General features: G+C 36.5%; 1 protein-coding gene across 1 annotated transcript in view; it reads right to left on the bottom strand.

The window, feature by feature from the left end:
• Positions 1-21,413, bottom strand: part of nlgn2a (neuroligin 2a) — a 199,665-nt gene that overhangs the window by 59,197 nt on the left and 119,055 nt on the right. The window contains exon 4 of the mRNA XM_053492131.1: positions 2,266-2,415. Coding sequence (XP_053348106.1) covers positions 2,266-2,415 — 150 coding nt within the window. The remainder of the gene's footprint in view (positions 1-2,265; positions 2,416-21,413) is intronic.

Below are 21,413 nucleotides of genomic sequence, written 5' to 3'. Positions count from 1 at the left end.
ACAAAAGTGTAGTGTGTAGGATTGAGCTGGTCAACACTTTTATCCATTTCCACTAGCTAACCAGCTTATACTGTAAGCTTAATGCTATCCTATAGTGAACTGGCAAACATTCACATGGTTAACACATGGTACTCAAGTTAAAAAAAATGTAATTAGGCAAGTTTTTCATGCAACTAATCACGCTAAAACAGTTGGCAGATGAAGGGTTATACTTAAATAAACTATAAATTCAGTTGTGATAATGCCCTCTGTAAATCATCAAACAATACAGTATCTCAGTACACAACAAACACATAAAACATTACTAGAGACTTATATCTGAGATATTGGGTTAAATGTTTGTGATTTTCTTTTTCTAAAGAAAACATTTATTTAGCAAAGATAATAAGTTAAAAGAAATATTTAAAATGGAAGTTTGCCCTTAACAGAAATTACTCACCTGTATGTTGATTGCTCATGTTAATGTTTATCAATGTCAGATTGATTTATTGCCCTTATATTAACAGATGTGCCCAGACTAATATTAGAGTTTTTTTAATTGGGAAATAAGGCATGAGTCTAATAATAATAATAATAATAATAATAATAATAATAATAATAATATAACATTAGACCCAGAAACTAGTTTTCAGAAACTACAGTATTTTTAATTGTAATATTTAAGCACATTTAAAGAGAGGCATGTTTTTACTTTTACTTAAGCAGAAATGTAAATGGAAGACTTATGCTTTAAGTTTGATTTGTATACTTTGTCCTCCACTGACAACTACCAAAAGTGATCCTGCATTCATTTCAACGTGATCACAATGTTGCCATGACATTCCCCTTTCATGAATAGTGTATGTAAATCTCTAAACGTGACTGTTGTCACCCATATGTGGGCCTTATATGACAAAGCTGAAGGCACAAAGTTGTCTAGAATGGCTTTATTGGCTTTAACGTTAGAACTTACCTTCACTGTAAGCGTCTCAAACCTGTTTAAGTATGAAAGAGAAATGTCCCATGAACACTGTTGTGTACCCAGAGTTAACTGCTAATGTTTTAATATTGTAAAATGTTGGTATTAAATGTTCTAGTTTGATGTTATAATTGTTATGGTTTATGAGTATAAATTGTTCCAGTGCTTTACTTTTGCAAATGTTCTGGCTTGCTGTTGATAAGTGCTCTAGTTTCCCAGGGTTACTTCAGCTAGCTTGTCATTGTTCTGTTTTGCTGATGTTTATTTTTTCAGCGATTTGTCTTGGCTTGGTGTTGGTGATCATAAGCACAAACAAACAGTGTTTTCCTTAATGGGAATTGATAATGAACAGATAATGCATTCAGTATTTGTCTGCTGCTGCTCATAGAGCCTCTTTTATTTTCTCAGTTCCTCCTCAATACGTACAGTCTATTCATACATGACTCAAATTTCCAGCATATAAGCACATCACAAAAGGTTGTCTCATCATTTTCTTCCAAAAGTATGAAATCAATCCTCTATTTATATTCCATAGACAACAACTACCCTGCGTTTCCACATGACATAATTGCATTGAAATTCATCAGTAAATACCGTGAAAGCATCACTGACAGCATTAGGCACATCAAACACTATTTTGGCTGACACACAACACTTTTAGTAGATTTGAGAGTTGAATTACATTAAAGCAGCTCTTTCCAAAATAGCACTTATTTTGGTGGTTAAACGTGATTGCATGATCGCTATCAGTGGAGGGATTTTCACCTTCGCTGATGGAGCTCTATTGTATTGCTGTTTCATAGCATCACTGCTTTAATATGTGATAAAATCATGGCAATAAGATGATAAGCTTATGTAGGTGCAGAATAAGAGTGTCCAATTGGGACACTCTGATAAAAAGGAACAGAAAGATTGGTGTCCATCATTCCATCTTGGCAATAGCACTGCACAAATTAGTATTTCTCTTGCATCAAAGCATTTAACTTTAAACTTAAAATTTTAGTGGTCAGAAAGGAAACCAGGGACACTCCCGTTTCACAATATCCAGAAATGGATTCAGCTCTAATTGTATTAGAAGTATCAGATATAACAGGATAACAGCAGCAGCAAACTGATCTCTGACCTGTAACTGGCTGTCTTTGACTACCATCACTCTATTTGGCAGATCCTTGCTCTGATCTTGAGTATAATTACCATAATCCATCAAAGGGAAGCAGGGGTTGATTCACTGATTGTAGATTCGTAAATTTGTCTAACAATCTGCAAATGGTCAGATGATTACAGTATTCTTAAAAAAAAAGACTCACCTAGCACTCCCAGTCTGTAGTTCATGGTGACCACAATGACGTTACCGTAAGCTGCCAGCACGCTTGCATCAAACATGTTTCCGGTTCCTTCCATGTATGAGCCGCCATGAATGAACAGCATGACAGGTTTCTTCCTGCGGTCACGAATATCTGAAAACGAAAGGTTCGAAACACATAAAAGTGCAATGAGTTGAAACTAAGGATGAAATAAAATCACTGAGTAACCAAATGGTACCTGGTGACTCTCTGAGGATGAACCGTGTTTAATTCTGTAGGTTTTATAGAAACCAGGTAGAAGGTACTGTATGCTTCTGATGATCTATTAATGGACTATGAATCCAAAGGTCTGCCTGCACTCTTTATTGTGTGCTTTGTTAAGGCATTTGTTTGTTTATCTGTTTTGCTTGTTGTCCTCCAAATCTAATTATCAGTCATTATAACATAAAATTTTTCCTTGACCTTGGATTTTCTCATTAAAACAGATATAATGGAATAAACCATGCAATTAACATGAAAAATATAAAAGATAGTGTAAAACAAAGGATGCCAGAGAACTGCTCTTATGCCCTCGCAAGTCTCAATGGCTGAATTGTTTGCTCTCTTAATTGCAAAGTACAATGTACAAAAGTACTGCTCAATGACTAAATGTAAATGTTATATGGGAGGTACCTGCTCGGCGTTGCCTGAGTACGGTAACTGTTTCAGTTCTTTGAACCTATATAAGAAATAGTTGAAAATGTACAGTAAAATATTGAAATAGTTATCTGACAGGATGCACCAAGTGCTCTTGAAAGACCTAGATATCAGTAAGGCCAAAGCATGAAACAAGCACACACCCACACTCACTCAACCTTGGGAAACTAAAGCAGCCTCTAAAACACCAATTTACACCCACAAACACATCAGAGAGATGCACTTTCACCCTTACACACAAAAATAGCTAATGTGGACATGCGCGCTTATGTTTGTAGCTTGCCGTGGTAGCTGCCTTAAACTTGATTGAACATTCCCTCCCCTCCCAAAGCAGTTATTCAATCAGCCAGCTTGCTGTATTAGATCCTGGCATAATGCCATCACTCAGCCACACACGTACACACACGGTTACATATGAGCCATGACCACATGGACATTACTTGTAACTGTGACATGAGTCAAGTGATTGATGGCCACTACCCCCAGGCTGCTATACCTTCCCTCTCACACTCACCATTTCATCTTGTCCACTTCCACTTGATCTCAACCACTTCCATCTTTTAAATAAACTTTAAAGTGCCTTTCTTTCAGCCCTTATCCCACAACTGTTTCTTTCCACCCTATTCAAAATAATTTCTTCTCTCCTACAGACTTCTACAGACCCATTTAAAGCCTCAATCGTCTCTGTTGAAAGCTCCACAAACATCACAGTCATTTTTATGACCTGATGTAGCCTTGCTTCTGAATTTACACACTGCACACAGGAAAGCGTAAATCAGTAGGACGGAACATGAGAGCAGAAAAGAGCAAAATAGGAAAGAAAGAGCGAGCAAGAGGGAAGGATAGAAAAAGGTCAAATAGAGGTTGTAAATTAGGGAAAGAGATATGGAGAACATGAGAGCTGGAAAAATAATGGTAGAGAGGTCCAGAGGGCACAAGAGGCCCATCTGGCATTGAAAGTCACGTCCGTGATTGCATCACAAATGCAGGTGAACGTGGCCAAATTATAATTGTAGAATAAACAGCAGCACATCAGGGTGAGTCTTGTTCATATTTAACATTGTCATCAGTCAATCAAAATACATTTAAACTTGCCTGTCATGTTGGGAATCAGATAAACATTATATGAAATAAGTCTCCCTACATACAGTACACTCCTTATCATAAGTATTGGAACAGCAATGCCATTTCTTTTGTTTCTGCTGAAAACATTTGGGTTTAAGGCCGAAAGATGATTTAGGACAGATTAGATTAATTACCCGATTTAAATCAAAAATCAAACAAGTGATCAAACAAGATTAAAATATGTAACTGATGCTTGTTGTTGCCTAGGTCTGCCTTGACTGATTCTTTAAAAGTGTTATATATTTGAATGTTTACTCTCGGTCTGAGCCCTGAGTTTTTTCCTTTGAAGATTGCATTTGTTGTTTAACAGGATTGACTAACACGAATAGCAAAGTGCTGTCAAGCAGAAAAGCAAGCCATTTGGAAGCTGAAAAAGAGGGAAAATCAAAGCTATTGCAAAGTACTGCATATGGGCAAAACAACAATTCGGGACGCTCTAAAAAAAAAAAAGAAAAAAAATGGTGTACTAACAAACAGACATCAAACAGGTTGGTCAAGGAAAACAATAGCTATTGATGATGAAGGCGTTATAAGGTCAATGAAGAGGACCCCTAAAACAATAGCCCCAGCAGCCTTAACAACCGAGGGATAATTTTTCTCTTTAAAGATGACTTTGAGGGCAGAAATACAGTATAGCGACATATTTTCAGACAAAATACAGAACATGCAGTTTAATTGTAAGGAGCCTCATGCAGCAAGACAATGACCCAAACCACCTTGCCAACACAATTAATGACTTATTTAGGATGAAAAAAAAAGAAAGAAATGTTTTGGATGGAATGTCAATCACCAGACGTTACCCCAATTAAGCGTGCATTTTAACTCCTGCAGAGGAGACTGCAGCGCAAAATGTCCTCAAACCAGCAGAAAATTAAAGGAACTGTGGTACAAGCCTGGAAAAAGTATTACTTTAGAAGACTGCAACAGTGTAGTAATATCAGTGGGCTGCTGGCTTGACGCAGTTAGAGATATGCATCCAAATTGTAAATGTTGTTTGCTTCAATTTGTTTTAAGTCTAAGTATTTTAACACATCTAAATATTAATACCAGTTAATGAAATTAAAAGCTAAAATTCTGATCTATCATCTCTTGTTTATCTTTTGATCTCAGACCTAATCATAAATGCTGTATTGAACTTTTGCAGACAAGTGTCTACCAGGACATCACAACAGTGGATAGCAAAAGCCGACATTAGGACTATAATTGATAATTAAGGAAAGATTACCTAATAAATACCTCTTTACCTAATGGATTTTGCTTTGTCACACAAATAAAGAAGTAACTGAGCAATTAATAGCTTCTTTACTGGAATAATCTGTTCTACTGATTATACTGTATGCAGTAGGTGGTAGACTTTGTAACTTATTCAAAAGCGAAACAAGCATGTACAGTAAAAATGGATGAAAGAAGTTTCATTTGTTATCATGGCACGATGACCTCAGATGGTGTATAAATACGTGATTCTCCCTGCTAGTGCAATTTGGAACAATTTGTTTTCTTGATGAAAATGCTACCACGACATGTTGTGTACGGTATGTGGGTTTTGCACTGGCATCCGATAAGTGAAGTCCCTTTTGCCATCAGAAGTGGGTGGAACTGTATCAGACATGTGTGACAAAAAAGATCTACAGTATATACTGGAAAAACAAAGGAAATGGTAATGTTCTGTACATCCACAAAATAGACTGTACATGTTTTGTTATATTATCTCTCAAAGAAGTGTTTAGTAATATTTCTTTTGAATGTTACAACGTAGGGTATTTTGCACAGTGAATTATATTGATGTTGCATTTTAAATTAGTGCATAGAAGTTTAAGTTTATTAATGTACATTGCGCCATTAGACAGTGCTGTTAAAATAAACATTAGTATACTGTTGAAAAGAATAGAAAATCAGTCAAGTGGTACTATAAAATATTAATCAAGAATGGTTTAAATTAATTTTCAGTCATAAGCTTACAACTTGTCACTTAAAGTTCTGGAAAAATAAACTGTATTTATTAAGTTCTAATAAATTTTCATATAAGCTTTTGCCTATTATTATTATTATTATTATTATTATTATTATAAATGCATTTATTTAAATTAATTACTAAAAACTACAGATACAACAGGAAAGAAGGAAAGTAGGGTCAGAAATAAAGCAGTCAGAAAATCAAATAGAGGAGGGAATAAGTAAAGCAAGAAAGAGAGGTACATGGACGGAAAGAGACATTGGGACCATAAGGCCTCGCTACTGCTGATCCTTTCATGCAGAACACAAATACTGGATTGATTAGCGACAACCTTGTATTTTCTGCTCTCTCTGTCTCTCTATCTATGTGTGTGTGTGTGTGTGTGTGTGTGTGTGTTTCAAATAGTCTGTTTGTATCTGTTGTTTGAACTTAATTAGTTTCAAATCCATTAGCCACAGCCATGGTTGCGCTTCTTTTTTCTCTGTTCTCCACCTCCCCACATCCCATTAAAATGTTGCTACGACACAATGGACTCTTGGCATAGTCTGACTATGGTTTGGATAAATCCATTTCAGATGCTCTTAAACTCCATGGTCATTGATGTTGAATGTTTCTGAAGCTACAGTATGGTTAATGATTACAACAATCTGCGATTCTAACAATGGGAAGGAATGTTTACTTTTTCTCTCTCAATATTTCGTTTCCTTTCTGTTTAATCTTTGTGAGTCTCCACTCTGAGCTTCAGTCAGTCTACCAGCACTTTGTTCCACTGAAACCCGAACTCTGTCTTTCAGCTTCTGTCCTTTGAAAGTGTAACCCACAGGCACCTTAACTCAGTCTCTAAACCTGACTTCACTATTTCGATAGCTTTCTTTGTTAAAAAAAAAAAAAAAAAAAAAAAACTCATCAGTAAAATTAATGGCTTTTGTGTGGAGTTGGAATGAACTCTTGTAGACACCGTGCTCCTCAGGAGATGATACTTTTTGAAATCATCTATTCATAGCCGATCATTTTTCAGAGCATGCCTGGAATTTGCCTTTCTTTAATGTCACCCAAGGCATTTTATATTCTCTAATGAAAAATGAATTTCTTGACGTGGCAGTTCCACGAAAGATTTCATCAGACAACAAAAAAAGGAAGAGAATTGCTTTTTTTTCAAGGAATTTAAACTCAAGAGATATGTCATTTATATTAGTCCATACTGTAGCCTGTGACTACCCCTTGCTGCAGGAATCCAGCTCTGCTGCACACTAGAAAATGCTGGGTTAAAAACAACCCAACCAATAATGTAACTAAAAGTAGTTATGTTACTCTAATGTGACATAAACCTGTTTTTTTTTTGTTTTTTTGGGGGGAGGGGGCATATAAATGCACAAATCTAATGATTTTCAAATGAGAGAGAAACCAGATTTAGTTTCATACTTGGTCCTAGATGAAATATACAGTATATCCAGAATATGGTCATGCAACTTGAATGAGAGCAGTCAAATCCAAATCTGTGAATGGGCAGGGTGCCTGCTGACGTTGTTCAGCACCGACAGTGCAGGGATTTCATAGCAGAGCTAGCAATACAGTAGCTTCCAAAACCGCTTAAGCAAGGTTTCTAGCTTTCTTCCTTCTTTTGAAGTTCAACCTCAACAAACTCGACTAACCGCTTGCTCTTATCCAGAGCAAAATCCCAAGTATATTTCCTTAAAGCGAATCCATTGTTTTTAATTGAATAAGTGGTTACAAATATGATTTGTTTTAACACAGATGGCACAAGCAAAGATGTAGTGATGTGCGCATGCATGCCGTTTCAGGACACAGATGCGTTCACTTTAGAATCAGATAAAAGCCACTTGTAATTATAAATTTGAACCAACATGACTGCAAATCTGATTTGCCCAAAAATTTTGGCTTGTAATGTGAATGTAGACATGAAGGAACTCTTCTGTGTCATGCCATCAACTTTCTCAAACTGTCTTTTTCTTGAATATGTCATTAACTGCTTTCTCCACTATTTAAGTCATAATTAGATAAAAAAAAAAAACTTAAATAAAAAGTCCAATTCACTTTTACAAACTGGAGATATTTGCAACTACTGTGCTATTTTATGTTTCTTGTTTCAATGCTTCTTACAGTTTTATTTTTGTATCAGCCTAAGTTTAAAACTGATCTGCATTTTTAAATAATGTATTTAATGAATGTTGTCACTTTTATGTGGTCTGTTTTTGTTTCATTATTAATAATTAATTTAAAATAATGATTTACCCGTATCGTGTAAGTTCATTTCTAATGTACATTACTGTGCAACAGTCTTAGGCGCCATGTGTTTTTTAAAACTTTCTTATACATGTTTATTTTATAACTTCATTATTGACTCAAGAAAAACATATCTTATTTCAAAACATTTGTATTCTAGCAAAAAAAAACTGTAATCTTGGAGAAAAATATCTGTAGGCCAGAGAAGAAAGCAGCATATTATGTAAAACACCACTTTTCAGACAAAAAGAAAGAAGAAGCCTCCTGGGTTTTGCATGCATGAAAAAAGATTCTCATAAGGGCTATGGCTGGTTCTGCAGGATGTTAACTTAACAGCTAATTTCCTTATAAAACCACACAAATTGTATCTAAGAATATATTTTAAGCAACAAATCATCCCACCAATTACTGATTTTAATTTATTACTGTAAACTGCTTTTTATAATATTTTTTTTAATTATAAATTTTTTGAAGACATCCTTCGTCTACAGCAGTTATTTGCATGTGCCTTAATTATTTGCACAGTACTGTACATGTGCAATAACTATAATTAAACTATAATAATCTTCTATTTTTTGTAATTTTATTAAATGTATATAAAACACTATTTATTGCCAAATGCAGAGCAAATAAGTTAGCACTGACATGTACAGTATGGCCTGATACTGAACAGCATTCAGAGGTGAATCTTGTTCTGCAGTACATTTCCTTTTAAATAGTTCAATGTGCTTTAGGCCAGTGGGAGTGAAGCATTTTATAGCTCATATAAGAGTTCATTTTCACTTTGATCCACTCCCATGGACACAGAGACTGAGCACAATGCATCACTGTGCTGACAAAAAACATAAAATTCATTCAGATTTTATATCTGTTTCAGAAAATGGATACACACACATAAAAAAATGAATTGTGCATTTATCTTATATATTACAAATATCAAGTCAAGCGCAAAAAAAAAAATATTTAGGGGTTTTCAATCTACAACCACTTTAGTTTTCAATTTATGTTTTTCTTTTCTTAATCTTGGCTTTAGTATCATTAATGAACATAAATGAAAAACAGAATTAAAAGGCGAAAGAGGCAAATGAAGGGAGAGAGAGATAACAAATAACATTATAAATGAAAAAAGAAATATACGCTCATCATCCACTTTAAAAGAAACACCTGTACACCCCTCTTTTATGCAGTTCTCTAACCAGCCTTTTATGCAGCAGCAGGGCTATGCATAATACCATGCAGATACAGGTCAAGAGTTTCAGTTAATCTTCAACTCAAACATCAGAGTGGGGGAAAATGCGTTGACTTTGTTCGTGACCTGGTAGTCGGAGCTACGTAGGTGAGCTGCTGTGAGTATTAGTTTGAGCTGATCTCCTGGGAATATCACACACCACAGTTTCTAGAGTACAGACTACAGTGTATATATATATATAAAAACACTGAGTGAACATCAGTTCTGTGGGTAAAAATGCCTTGTTGATGAGAGAGATCAGGGATGAATGACCAGACTGTGCTATGTGGTGACAGAAAGCCTAGTAACTCAGATAATTACTCTTTATAACTGGGGTGAGCAGAAAAGAATCTCTGCACACACAACACACTGAAGTGGTGAGATGGATGAGCTACAACAGCAGAAGACAGCACATTAGGTTTCACTCCTGTCAGCCAAGAATAGGAATCTGAGGCTATTGTGAGCACAGGATGACCCAAATTGTATGACCCGAAGTGTAGGGGTTTACCCATTAAAGTGCATGGCGAATCTATGCATATTTGAGGTGCATTGGTGCTAAAAAAAACCAAACAAAACAAAAACCATATAAACTGATTAAGAATGATATTTAATTCTGTTCACTTATGCAAGTATTTAAACTGGATAAAGTAAATGTGATAACAAAGCATTCATTTTTCTGCAATAAAAATATACATGTATACAGTAATGTTTTAGGTACACTGTATAAAGTCAACACTGATCAGCCATAAAATTAAGGCCATTCACTTTATAGCCACCTACTGTAGGTTTTGGGTTCCCTTGTGCCACTGAGGCAACTCTGGCCCCTTAGGGCATGGACCTCTGGGGTTTTGCTGTGCTCGTTGGCGGTGGACCTTTCGGTGGGGCCTCTGTGGATCAGACTTGTTTGTCCAGTACATCCCAATGGGTGTTCTAGTGCCTTTCTACCGTGACCAGCATTTTAAAGCGATTTGTACTGCATTGGCTTTTCAGCTTGATCAGGCCAGGCAGGTTGGTTTTGGTCCCTGTGGGCATGCATGAGCCTTGGGTGCCGATCATCCTATCACCAGTTTACTGGTATATAACTGATAATCAATGTTAATGTGTAAATATTATGGCTAATGGTGTGTATGCATACTGTATGAAAGAAAGGAAAAATGTATCCTGTCATACTGCATATCCTTCATGTGCTACTTTTCTTCTCCATACGTATTCATTTTGTGCATCCTCAAACAAACAGGTCTGATGATTTCTGCAAGATGCAGACAGGCAGAAAAAGACAGAGAGAGACAGAAGAAGGGCAAAACAGAAACTGAATTGAGGTTGAAGAAATTCAGTTCAGACAGAAAAACTGTCCGGAAAAAACAAAGGTCTTCCTATGCTCCCTATCATGACCTCAAAATAGCACTGAAAGAATCAAGTGCACTATTCTAGCTTGCTTTCCCCCCTCCTCCTCTTTCACCAATTTCCTTAGATCCCTCTTTTCCCCTTCTTCTGTTCGACTAGCTGGTACTTTCTATTTGTGAGTGTTTCTCTCTGGCCTTTCATCTAAAGTCATCTTTACTCTAATCGCAGGATAGCACTATGTTGTGCTGTACTGTCTGTGAGGTGTTCGTTAAATGTTACCTGCTGTGACTAAACACCAATTAAAATTCGTAATACATGTAAATATATATATGGCAAATACAAATGCTTTTCATAAACGGGTGTTCTCTTCATTTCTTTAATAAACCATACACTCTTTGCCTCTGCCTTACTTGCCTTACTGCACCATACTTTGAACTCCCCTTCCACTTTTAGCGCTCTGAGCATTCCCTTATCTTTCTTTCATCTTTTGCGCTTCTGTCACTCCACTCCTCTTTCCCTTTCTGCCTCCGTGACATTGTTCATCGCACAACCCTCTGCCTTTTTGTTATTTCCTCCCCACCATTTCCTCCAAGAATCCCCTGGCTTAGTTTATACAATAGCTCAGCTGATTTTCATTTGTTTTCTTATTTACAGGGATTAATTAAGCCATCACTGGACTATGAATGATGAATTGTAAATTATTACCTTTCCTTGCCTTTGCACAAACAAAAGATGCACAGCCCAGGTTATTCCACATTACTCATGCAGAGCAGGGATTGAGAGATTTTTTTTTTCATCTCATTCAACAATTCTCTTCTCTAAAACTTTCTTTCACCATCTCCCACCATGCACACTCTGCTTCTTGTTTACTTGACAATGGTGACAAAACACACAATAGAAAACAGCCTAGACCATCCCAGCTCGACAGTGCTGTGTCTGTATGTTTACACTCTAATTTAACCAGAGAGCCTTACATGCACTCACACTTGATATAAATGTCTGAGCTTTATACCCAAGCACAATGTAGAAACAAATATTGTATATTAGCTGCTGCAAGCACAAAAGCCATTTTTGTTTATTATAAATGTAATTCAAGTCAAACTGGGACTTTTTACTGTGCAGAATAACAGAACACATTTATGAGAGTAAAAACTAGCTTCAATTTTTCTATATAATCCCTTCGTACAATAAGGCATTTATCCCAAAAGTGTGCTTTCTTTATGCAGTGAATGGCAAAATCTCTTTGTTGGTTATGTATGAAATGGGTATAAATACTTTCAGTTTGTTTACATGGGTATGGGAAGTAGGAATGCTGTTCCCTACTGAGTAATTTGAGATGCTGTTGAGTTGGTATGTCACAGATAATATCCATCGTATACTATAGTGATTTGCCAATTTAAAAAAAAAAGGAAAACATTTTTTATCACTTTTTAACACATAATGTTTAACTCCTGTAATTTTTGTAACATCCAGGTGTTACAGTACTTATTGACTACTTAAACAAATCTACATGTTATATTTTATATTAATAATATAGAATATGGAATATAGCAATAATATCAGGGTATTGAAACAAGAACATTAATGTGAACATATAAGTCATGTTACAGTCATGTTACTACTCTCACTTGTTGTCTATACCGCTTTATCCTGTATTCAGAGTCATGGGGGGCCTGGAGCCTATCCCAGGAGACTTAGGACACAAGGTGCAGGGTGGACCTGGACAGGGTGCCAATCCATCGCAGAGCACACACATACACACTCATTTACAAACTATGGGCAATTTGGAAACACTAATTAACCTAACCGACATGTCTTTGGTATGTGGGAGGAAACCAGGTTACCCAGAGGAAACCCACCAAGAACAAGGAGAACATGCAGAGATCAGGAGACAGGAATCGAGCCTGGCCGGGAATCGAACCGGACCCTGAAAGTGCAAGACGACAGTGCTAACCACTAGACCAGTATGCCACCAAGAACTATTCTGGTTTTTATTTGCTTTTTGATAAAAAACTTTTTGGAATCCGTTCAATGTTTCCTTGCCTGCTTGGGATAATAGTAAATCATTTTAATATAATTTCACGTATGATACTTTCGTATTATCATTTACAGTACACCAATTAGCCATAACATTAAATTATAGATTAAGGATGTAACACTGATTATCTCATTACAGTGCCACCTGTCCGGGCTGGGATATATTAGGCAGCAAGTAAACAGTCAAAGAGTTGAAAGTGTTGGCCGACAAATTCCCCAGATCTCCCCCTGACTGAGGCAAGTTCAATCCATAAAGGCCCAACCTCACAACTTACAAGACTTAAAGGTTCTGTCGTCTGATCTTGTTGTCAGATACCGCAGTATACCTTCAGAGGTCTAGTGGAGTCCAGGCCTCAATGAGTCAGAGCTGTTTTAATGGCACAATGGGACTGAATCAATATTAAACTGGTAGTTTTAATTGTATTGTATAGCTTATTTGCATGTATATATTATCAGTTGACATTGTGGGCACCACTCTATTAAAATTTATATTTAAATATAATAAACTGCAATAATTGGTTGTATTTTATAAATATAAAATGCCAGTTAAAGAAGTAAGTAGTAGTTGCTTTTAGATATTAAATGTGTTTGTGGTTTTTAGTGAAATTAGAATGAAACCGTCAAATGCAGTTTTCTTCCTTTCCATTTTGAGGGAAGTAGATTATAAAGGTCTGCAATTTGTGATTGAACACTGATATAAACATTTGGTCCATGTATTATGAAGCTCATGTTTTCAACCCTGAGTGATCCATATAATATAGATGTAGTCTGACACTTGGCCATCTTCAGTCGGTCTTCTATTATTTAATATTAATATGTTATGAGTTATGAATACTTGATTTTGTATTTTAAGACATTTATACTAAAATTATATTGTAAAAAAAAGAAGAAGGAGAAGAAGACTGACTATGAATACAAATCTAAAGTGAAGCACTTTAATCCTGCAATGGCAATTATTCTGTTTTATTAGCATTTATTACACCATGGACACAGATTCATAGAAAAACAATAGTACATGTCATACTGTACCTGTGCCTGACCCTAGCATCCAATTGAGAACCTGGAAATTCAAAACCTGACAATAGCTTTTTTCAGTCCTCTTTCTCCACATGATTCAAATTCACAGAAGGAAATGAGGGAGCAGACAGCCTGACAGCACTCGAAACTTTCATTTGGCCAAAATGATTCTTGAGCTTTAGCAGGAACTGGATTTGAGTTTATGTTTCACATCTTTTGATCATCTCATTTCTAATTCTTCTTGAAAAACTTATTTCAATTATTATTAGAGAGGAGAAGCAACGCTCTCATAGAAAATGGAGATGAGAACAGACCAATGGAAATGAAATGAACAAAGACTGGCTGTGAAGGTTCTAAGACACATTGTTACAGTCTGTATCTATATGTTTGAGTATAATGCATTCAATTACCAATGTATACTAATTCAATAGCATTCCAAGGTGCATTAACAAACCCAGGCCAGTTTAATCTGGTAAGATTAAAAAGTGCTCTAATGAATTATATGCAGTCCATTAAATTCCAGTCTCATTACGTTTTGATTAATGCTTGCTCAGCAATTATCACTCTCTGTATATATTTATCTCCTCTCCCTACTGCTCCTCTCTCTGCCATTCTCTCTCTCTCTCTTTCTTACTTCCTCTCTCTGATTCTCTGTTCTCTTCATTTGAAATAGGGTCTGTCAGCTTTTAACCGGTGTGTGTGTGTGTGTGTGTGTGTGTGTGTGTGTGTGTGTGTGTGTGTTTGTGTGTGTGTGTACAATGTGGGCAGCAGAGAAGATGCTGACAACCCTGTAGCTGGTGCAGATGAAGCCAGGAGTTGACAGGACTGCTGATTACCCTGCACACACACACACACACACACACACACGCACGCGCGCATACACACACAATAGACTACCTGATTAATCTTTCAACAGCTTAACCCATTCTTTGCTTACACAATGCCTTATATTTGTCCATTTCCATCCTTAATGGTCCTGTCACCCAGTCCCAAAGATTTTTTTTTGCAGGTGATGCTTCTCTTCCCACCAAGATATTATGATTGACATTGTTACCCTATTTATTAGTGATTCCACTACCAAAATAGGGATGATAACCTGTAACACCTGATCACACTGGATCTGGCCCACTGGTGTAGGAGAGTTGAAAGTCAAACACTGCAAGCATCCACCTTTTTCTTAATTAAGTTATATCAACTGTTTCCTTTTTTTTTCAAGTTAAACTGCTGGAAAATGTAGTAAAATAACAAAACTACTTTGAGCAACTTGCTTTTTTTTGTTTTGATAATGCCATTTTTATAATTATTATATATGTTTTCCCCTTAATCTATTAAAGGGAACAATATCAACAGCTAACTCCTATCTGCAAGTCATTCGGGGTTCCAATTGAGCAAAAATTTAAATGTTAAATGCAGTAACTCACAGTATGTTAACCTTTCAGGCCCTAGCACATTTTCAAGTAGTTTTTTATATTAAGTAAAACAGAAATATAAAAAAAAATCTCTACATTTCTTTAGCATAGCTATATGACTCTGGAAACGTCTGTTATAAACTGATGTAGCTAATATTAGCTTGCTAGTTTTATCAGAAAACAAACAAACTCATGAATTGAAATAATCCTTGTGTATATCGTAGGTCGAGATTCTGGAGACCATTGAGCTATCAAACACCTAGCTAATCTCAGTAATAATCTGCTTTGTTTACACAGTGTTTAACTCATATTCTTTATAGATACTCCCTTTGACTTTTTATTGGAGCATCTGAGACCAAACAATTCTCTGGATATGATACTGCTCCTTAAGCCTTTTCCCCACAAAGTAAAAAAAAAAAAAAAAAAAAGCCACATGTACTGATTTAAAGCTTTGGACCAAAGCCACATAGTTTTATTTATTATTTTTAGATCGTCTCACCTCCACATTTAGCTCTAATGCATGGTTTATGGTTTATGTAAGAAAAGTTTTTTTTTTCTCTTGCAAATCCATTAATAGCTAACTGGAAGTCTGCACAAAAACCTGTAAACAGTTTTTTACTGAAAAAAAGGTGGATAAAGCACAAATGTTAACACTCATTTTAGCACCCCCTTGGTATCAATAAAAATGAATGGCAGAGAGTCGCAGATGAGTACCTAATGCTTCTCTTGCCAACCAGTTCATGAGCACCATGACAACTGACAAACTGAAATACAGAGAGCAAAGAAAATACATATTATTTTATAGTTAAAGACATGAACAAAATAGCATATTCTTATGATTATAAATTATGATTTGTAAATAATATATAACGGTTCATATTGTATATCTTATATACAATGTGACATAACTACAGGCTAAATCAAGTTCAGGGATACTAGGCTTTTAAACAGTACATGGTTTCTTCAGTACTTATACCTAAGTGCTATATACATTTTTCAACATGCCAAGAGCACAATGTTAAATTGATTGCTTCTAAGGTTAGTGTGCTACTGTAGAATGGCATCATGAACCAAATAGCTACTGGATGTTTAAGGGCACACAACGTACAGTAAATAGGTGACCAACACTAACTATATTGTTAGATTATGTCACAAATAAGGTATCACTAAATAGAAAGTGTCATTAATTGTATGTACAATTTAAACACCTTTGCCAAACCAAGAGAGCAATACTTGAAGCTGAACAGAAATTAAGTGCAAGAGGGCAAGTTGCACCACTATCTCCACCTGCCCAGAATACATCAATATGTCATGGAAGATATCTGTGTACACCTCACTGGTAATTTTATACTGTTGCATCATTATAAGACACATATAGGTTATTAGGAGGTTATTTGTGGTTGTTTACAGTCAGCACACATTAACACTCACATAGGGTTAATGCAAGAGAATGAAACGGAAAAGCATCTTCATTTAATAAAACATGCATGTACTGTAAGACAAACATATGTTGTATAATGGAAGTAACTTAAGTGCTTGACCCTAAGAAAAGTCATCTTTTATGGGAGGGCCATTAAGGAGCACTATATAAATAAAAGACACAAGCCATTTACTACAGTAATAACATGGGCTATTTGATTGTTTATGACAAAATACATATAGGGAAAGACCATAGCACTTATTGGAGAAGTAAATGCCCTACTTCTTGCTTTTAATCAGAGTTGTGTGTATTAAATCATGTATTAGACCATGTTTGTACTCTAGTTAATTAACACTGCACAAATGAATGAGGTAGCTGTTTTTTTTGTCCTGTTCAGGTAGTAGTTCTGCGTGAAGTTTGTCAAAATCACATGCTTCAGTTACTTGATGTACAGTAAGTTCTGTTTTCTTGCAGATATAGGATAAGCTTGCTTAAAGAGCAGTCCAACACCACAGTCTTGACACCCTTGTAAAATCTTTATCCAGGTGTTTTTAAAATGATTTAAAAATATGGGAGAAAATCTTGCATCTCTGCTTTATTTTTCATTCATTTATTTCACAAATTATTACTAGAAATACTGGTCTCACTACAAAGATGAATTTGATCGTTTTTTTTTTCTGTTTTTTTTTTTTTTACTGCGAATCACTACCAAGCATGCTACTTTTAAATAAAGGTTATACTTGCATTCCTGACACTATCAGGCTTATTAATGAACTGGAGTAAATCGCAGAATGTGTACTTTGCAGTAACTGTGTGTGTTCAGGTATACACAATCAGTAATCAGGTGCGTTAAATTAATTGGACTGGGAGTTGGAGTCTCTTAGGCTGTCTCTTGGATATGTCTTTTTTGGCTGGGAGATGGCATTTACCATCACTTTACCAATCACTGTATTAACAGCTCGGTCATTTTGGATGGAGAGCGTCTGTAAACATAAATTTTAGAGTATTGCCTCAGATTCTCAATTGAATTTAGGTCTGGACTTTGACTGGGCCATTCGAGCATATGAATATGCTTTCTAAACCATTACTTTGTAGCTCTGGCTGCCTGTTTAGGGTCATTGTCCTGCTAGAAGGTGATCTTCTGCCCCAGTCACAAGTCCCAAAGGCAGGCTTGAAGAGGTTTTTGCAAGATTGCCCTGTTTTTGGCTCCATTCATCTTCCCATCAACTCTGACCAGCTCTGTCCCTGCTAAAGAAAAACATCCACCACAGCATGATGCTGGCACCACCATGCACAGTGTTAGTTTTGCTCCACACATAGCGTATTGCATTTAGGCCAAAAAGTTCAATGTTGGTCTTTTGCTGTGTCCCCTACACGGCTTGTCACAAACTGCAAATGGGGAGTTCTTTCAACAATGACTTTCTTCTTGCTATTCTTTCATAAAGGCCAAATTTGTGGAGTGCACAACTAATAGTGGTCCCATGGAACAGTGGATCAGACCTGAGTTGTGGATCTCTGCAGCTGCTCCAGGCCAGACCATGGGCCTCTTGGCTGCTTCTTTGATAAACGCTGTCCTTCCCTGGCCTGTCAGTTTAAGTAAACAGCCATGTCGTGGGAGGTTTGCAAATGTGCAAATGCTCTTTCCATTTTTGGATGATGGATTTAACAGTGCTCTGTGAGATGTTCAAAGCTTGGGATATTTTTTATAACCTAACCCCGCTTAAAACTTCTCCACAACCTTATCCCTGACCTGTCTGGTACAGTATATTCCTTGGGCTTCATAATGCTGTTTGTTCTCTAACAAAACTCTGATTAAATGACACACAGGTGGACTCTATTTACTAATTAGGTAACTTCTTAGGTGTTTGTAAAATGACTAAATGTGGAAAAGTTCAAAGGATGAACTTTAGCAAGGCACTGTATCTTGTACAGAAATGTTTTGGCTCTGTATCTGAAGTATCTATGGAATGTTGCTTTTAATAGCACTTAAGTGTGAAATATAAACCTGGCACCACTGCTTTGGATTGGGCCATATCACACCACCTTTGAATACATTTCCCTATAACAACATATCCCCCTGTATTTTTTACCTTATGTGTCATTCAGAGATTGATGGTAAAGCAGAAAGAGATGCATCCCCCCAAACACACCTCCTGAGTTTTTATAAATGTCTGTCAAGTTAGTGTCTGTTAGTGATTTAGAATTTTTAAAGTGGTTTAGTCCCTTATTGTATATGAAGCATATACTGCCCTGCCAAAATAAAGCCACCACTTCGCTAATGGGAAAAAAAAGCTTAAAATTTCTAGGGAGCATAAAGAATAAACAGTGGAGAACTGCTCGAGCAAAGTCAAAAAGTGTGGTCAGATGAGTCCAGATTTTCTCTGTCCCAGAGTGATAGGTGCATCAGTATAAGAATAAAGGCTGAAGAGAGTGGTGCAGCCATCATGTCTAACATACATGACTGTGGGGCTTATTGTTATAATAATGATCTATTTATTTAACAATATATCGACAATGTAAACTTTTTTCAGTGCTTATATTTATATTATATCTATTAACATAATTTATAATCTTTTCATTTATATTTTTATTTATATTCTTATTTTAATCCATATCATTTGACAGAAAAGGGAAAATAAGGCAATTTATTTCGTTTGCTTCCAATTTGTTTCCTCATTGCATTTTCTACCCCCTATTTTCTATTGGATCAAGATTGGCACCCTATCCAGGGTCAACCCCACCTCACGCACTAAGTCTCATGGGCTTGGTATAAGTTGCATAGGTCCTACCCTGTATACAGGATAAAGCAGTATAGACGATGAGTGAACAATCTTCCTAAAATACAACAGAGGCCATTAATTGGTTATAACCATGACAACAGGCATTTCACCAGATCAAGATATTTTATTTGTTGGAACCTTGTGTTACATTCTCCTGACTAATTTTTCAGACTTGTACATCATCATTCTTTATTTTTTATTTGACTGGTGCATCAAACAGAGGCCTGGAGACTATTTCAATTAGCTGATAGAGGTGGCAGGGCACACTGTCCTATTTATGAGCAGAAAAATCTTCACAGACAAGTGCCTGACCAAGTGGCTAGAAAGCAGGAGTCTCAAATAAAAAAAGAAGGTAACGAATGAAGTTGTACACCTGTGTGTGGTTAATGATGGCATATTTGTGTCTTACTTCTGTCAGGAGGCTGCCAAATACCAAAGAGAGACTAAAGCCTATGGAGCTAAGCAAGACTTGTTCTTGTCACTAGAATTTGAAATGAGTCACGATGCAGAGAAATGTATGTGCTTTTCTTTTGTTTTGAGTGTGCCATTAAACAGAACAGTGAGTAGAGCTAAAAAATGTCATTAAAAATAATAAGCCAAGCAACTTTACTCTCTAAACCCTTGCCACCTACAACCGCATTCCTGACCCCACCTGTGAGGGTAGTCACTTGGCTTATGCTATTATAGAGCAGCATGTACTATACTTTCATGAGACACAACTGTCTTTATACTGTATGAGGGCATCACATTGTCTCCAAACCACATTGTGTGTAAACTTGCAATTGGAAGTTTACATATATTCAATAGCTGGAAGTATTTCTTTGATCTAGTCTTTTTAAGGGGCAGAATGAATGGACAAAAAATGGTAGGACCAGTTAAGCATTGCTGGAGCACCAGAGAAACGTTGTGCATTGCGGAGTGTGACAAGAGCTTTGAGGTAAGTGGGTGCTGGGCCATTCGTTGCTTTCTAGGCAAGCTTCAGTGTTTTGAATTTGATGCGGGCAGCTGTAAGAAGCCACTGGGAAGCCAGTTTTAACTGTCTAGTTGATGATTTTAGGTTATGCGGAAGAACTCTGAGGTAGAACTTGGTCTTCATTATTCCATCCACTTTGTGCAAAGCACCAGTTCCACCGCCAGCAGAACAATCCCAAAATATAATGATGCTACTACCTCCATGCTTAAGAGTCAGTACTGTACATTGTTCTTGGGGTTGAATGCCTCACCATTACTCCTCTGAATATACTTCTGTTTAATACTTTCCATGAGGTTTTTCTTTGTTCATCTGTCAGCTGCAAACTTTATTCAAGCTTGAAGGTGTTGATTTTGGAACAAGAGTGTTTTTGTTGGACGGCAGTGTTTATGTTTATAATAGTGACACTGCTGCCCCAGCAACTTCAGGTTCATTGCATACCTGTGCATTGGTTATACCTGGGTTGTTACTGACCATCCATACTAATTTCCTCTCAACTGATGGTGACAGTTATGTCTTTTCCCAGACTGGCAAAGTGAATAAACACCTCCCAATAACGTACCTATAATTGTTTAAAGTACAGTAATCATGGAATCTACATTGTCTTGTTTTAGAAATGGCTCCAAGGGACCTTCCTGATCTTCTTACGCTTTCCCCTTCTACATGTGTTTAGCCTGTGTTGGTCAATCCAACAGGTTCTGTCAAACAAACTCTTTTTTAGTTGGCACAGAGAACCTACAGTACTAGTCTCATATATGGATTTTTGGATATTGTTTTCTTTTGCAAAACGTCTTCCTGTTTAAAGAAAATAATTAATTTCAATAGTAATCAGGTTCAAGGGCGCAGTGGTGGCTCAGGTGGCTGAGGCTCAGGGCTCTGATTGGGATACCATAGGGTTCTATTGCCAATGTTGGGCCCTTGGGCAAG

This window comes from Clarias gariepinus, chromosome 1, assembly GCF_024256425.1.
Source record: "Clarias gariepinus isolate MV-2021 ecotype Netherlands chromosome 1, CGAR_prim_01v2, whole genome shotgun sequence".
In the NCBI taxonomy this organism is placed as follows: Eukaryota; Metazoa; Chordata; class Actinopteri; order Siluriformes; family Clariidae; genus Clarias; species Clarias gariepinus.
The sequence above is the reverse complement of the archived record's forward strand: the minus strand, read 5'-3'. Positions and strand labels throughout refer to the sequence as shown.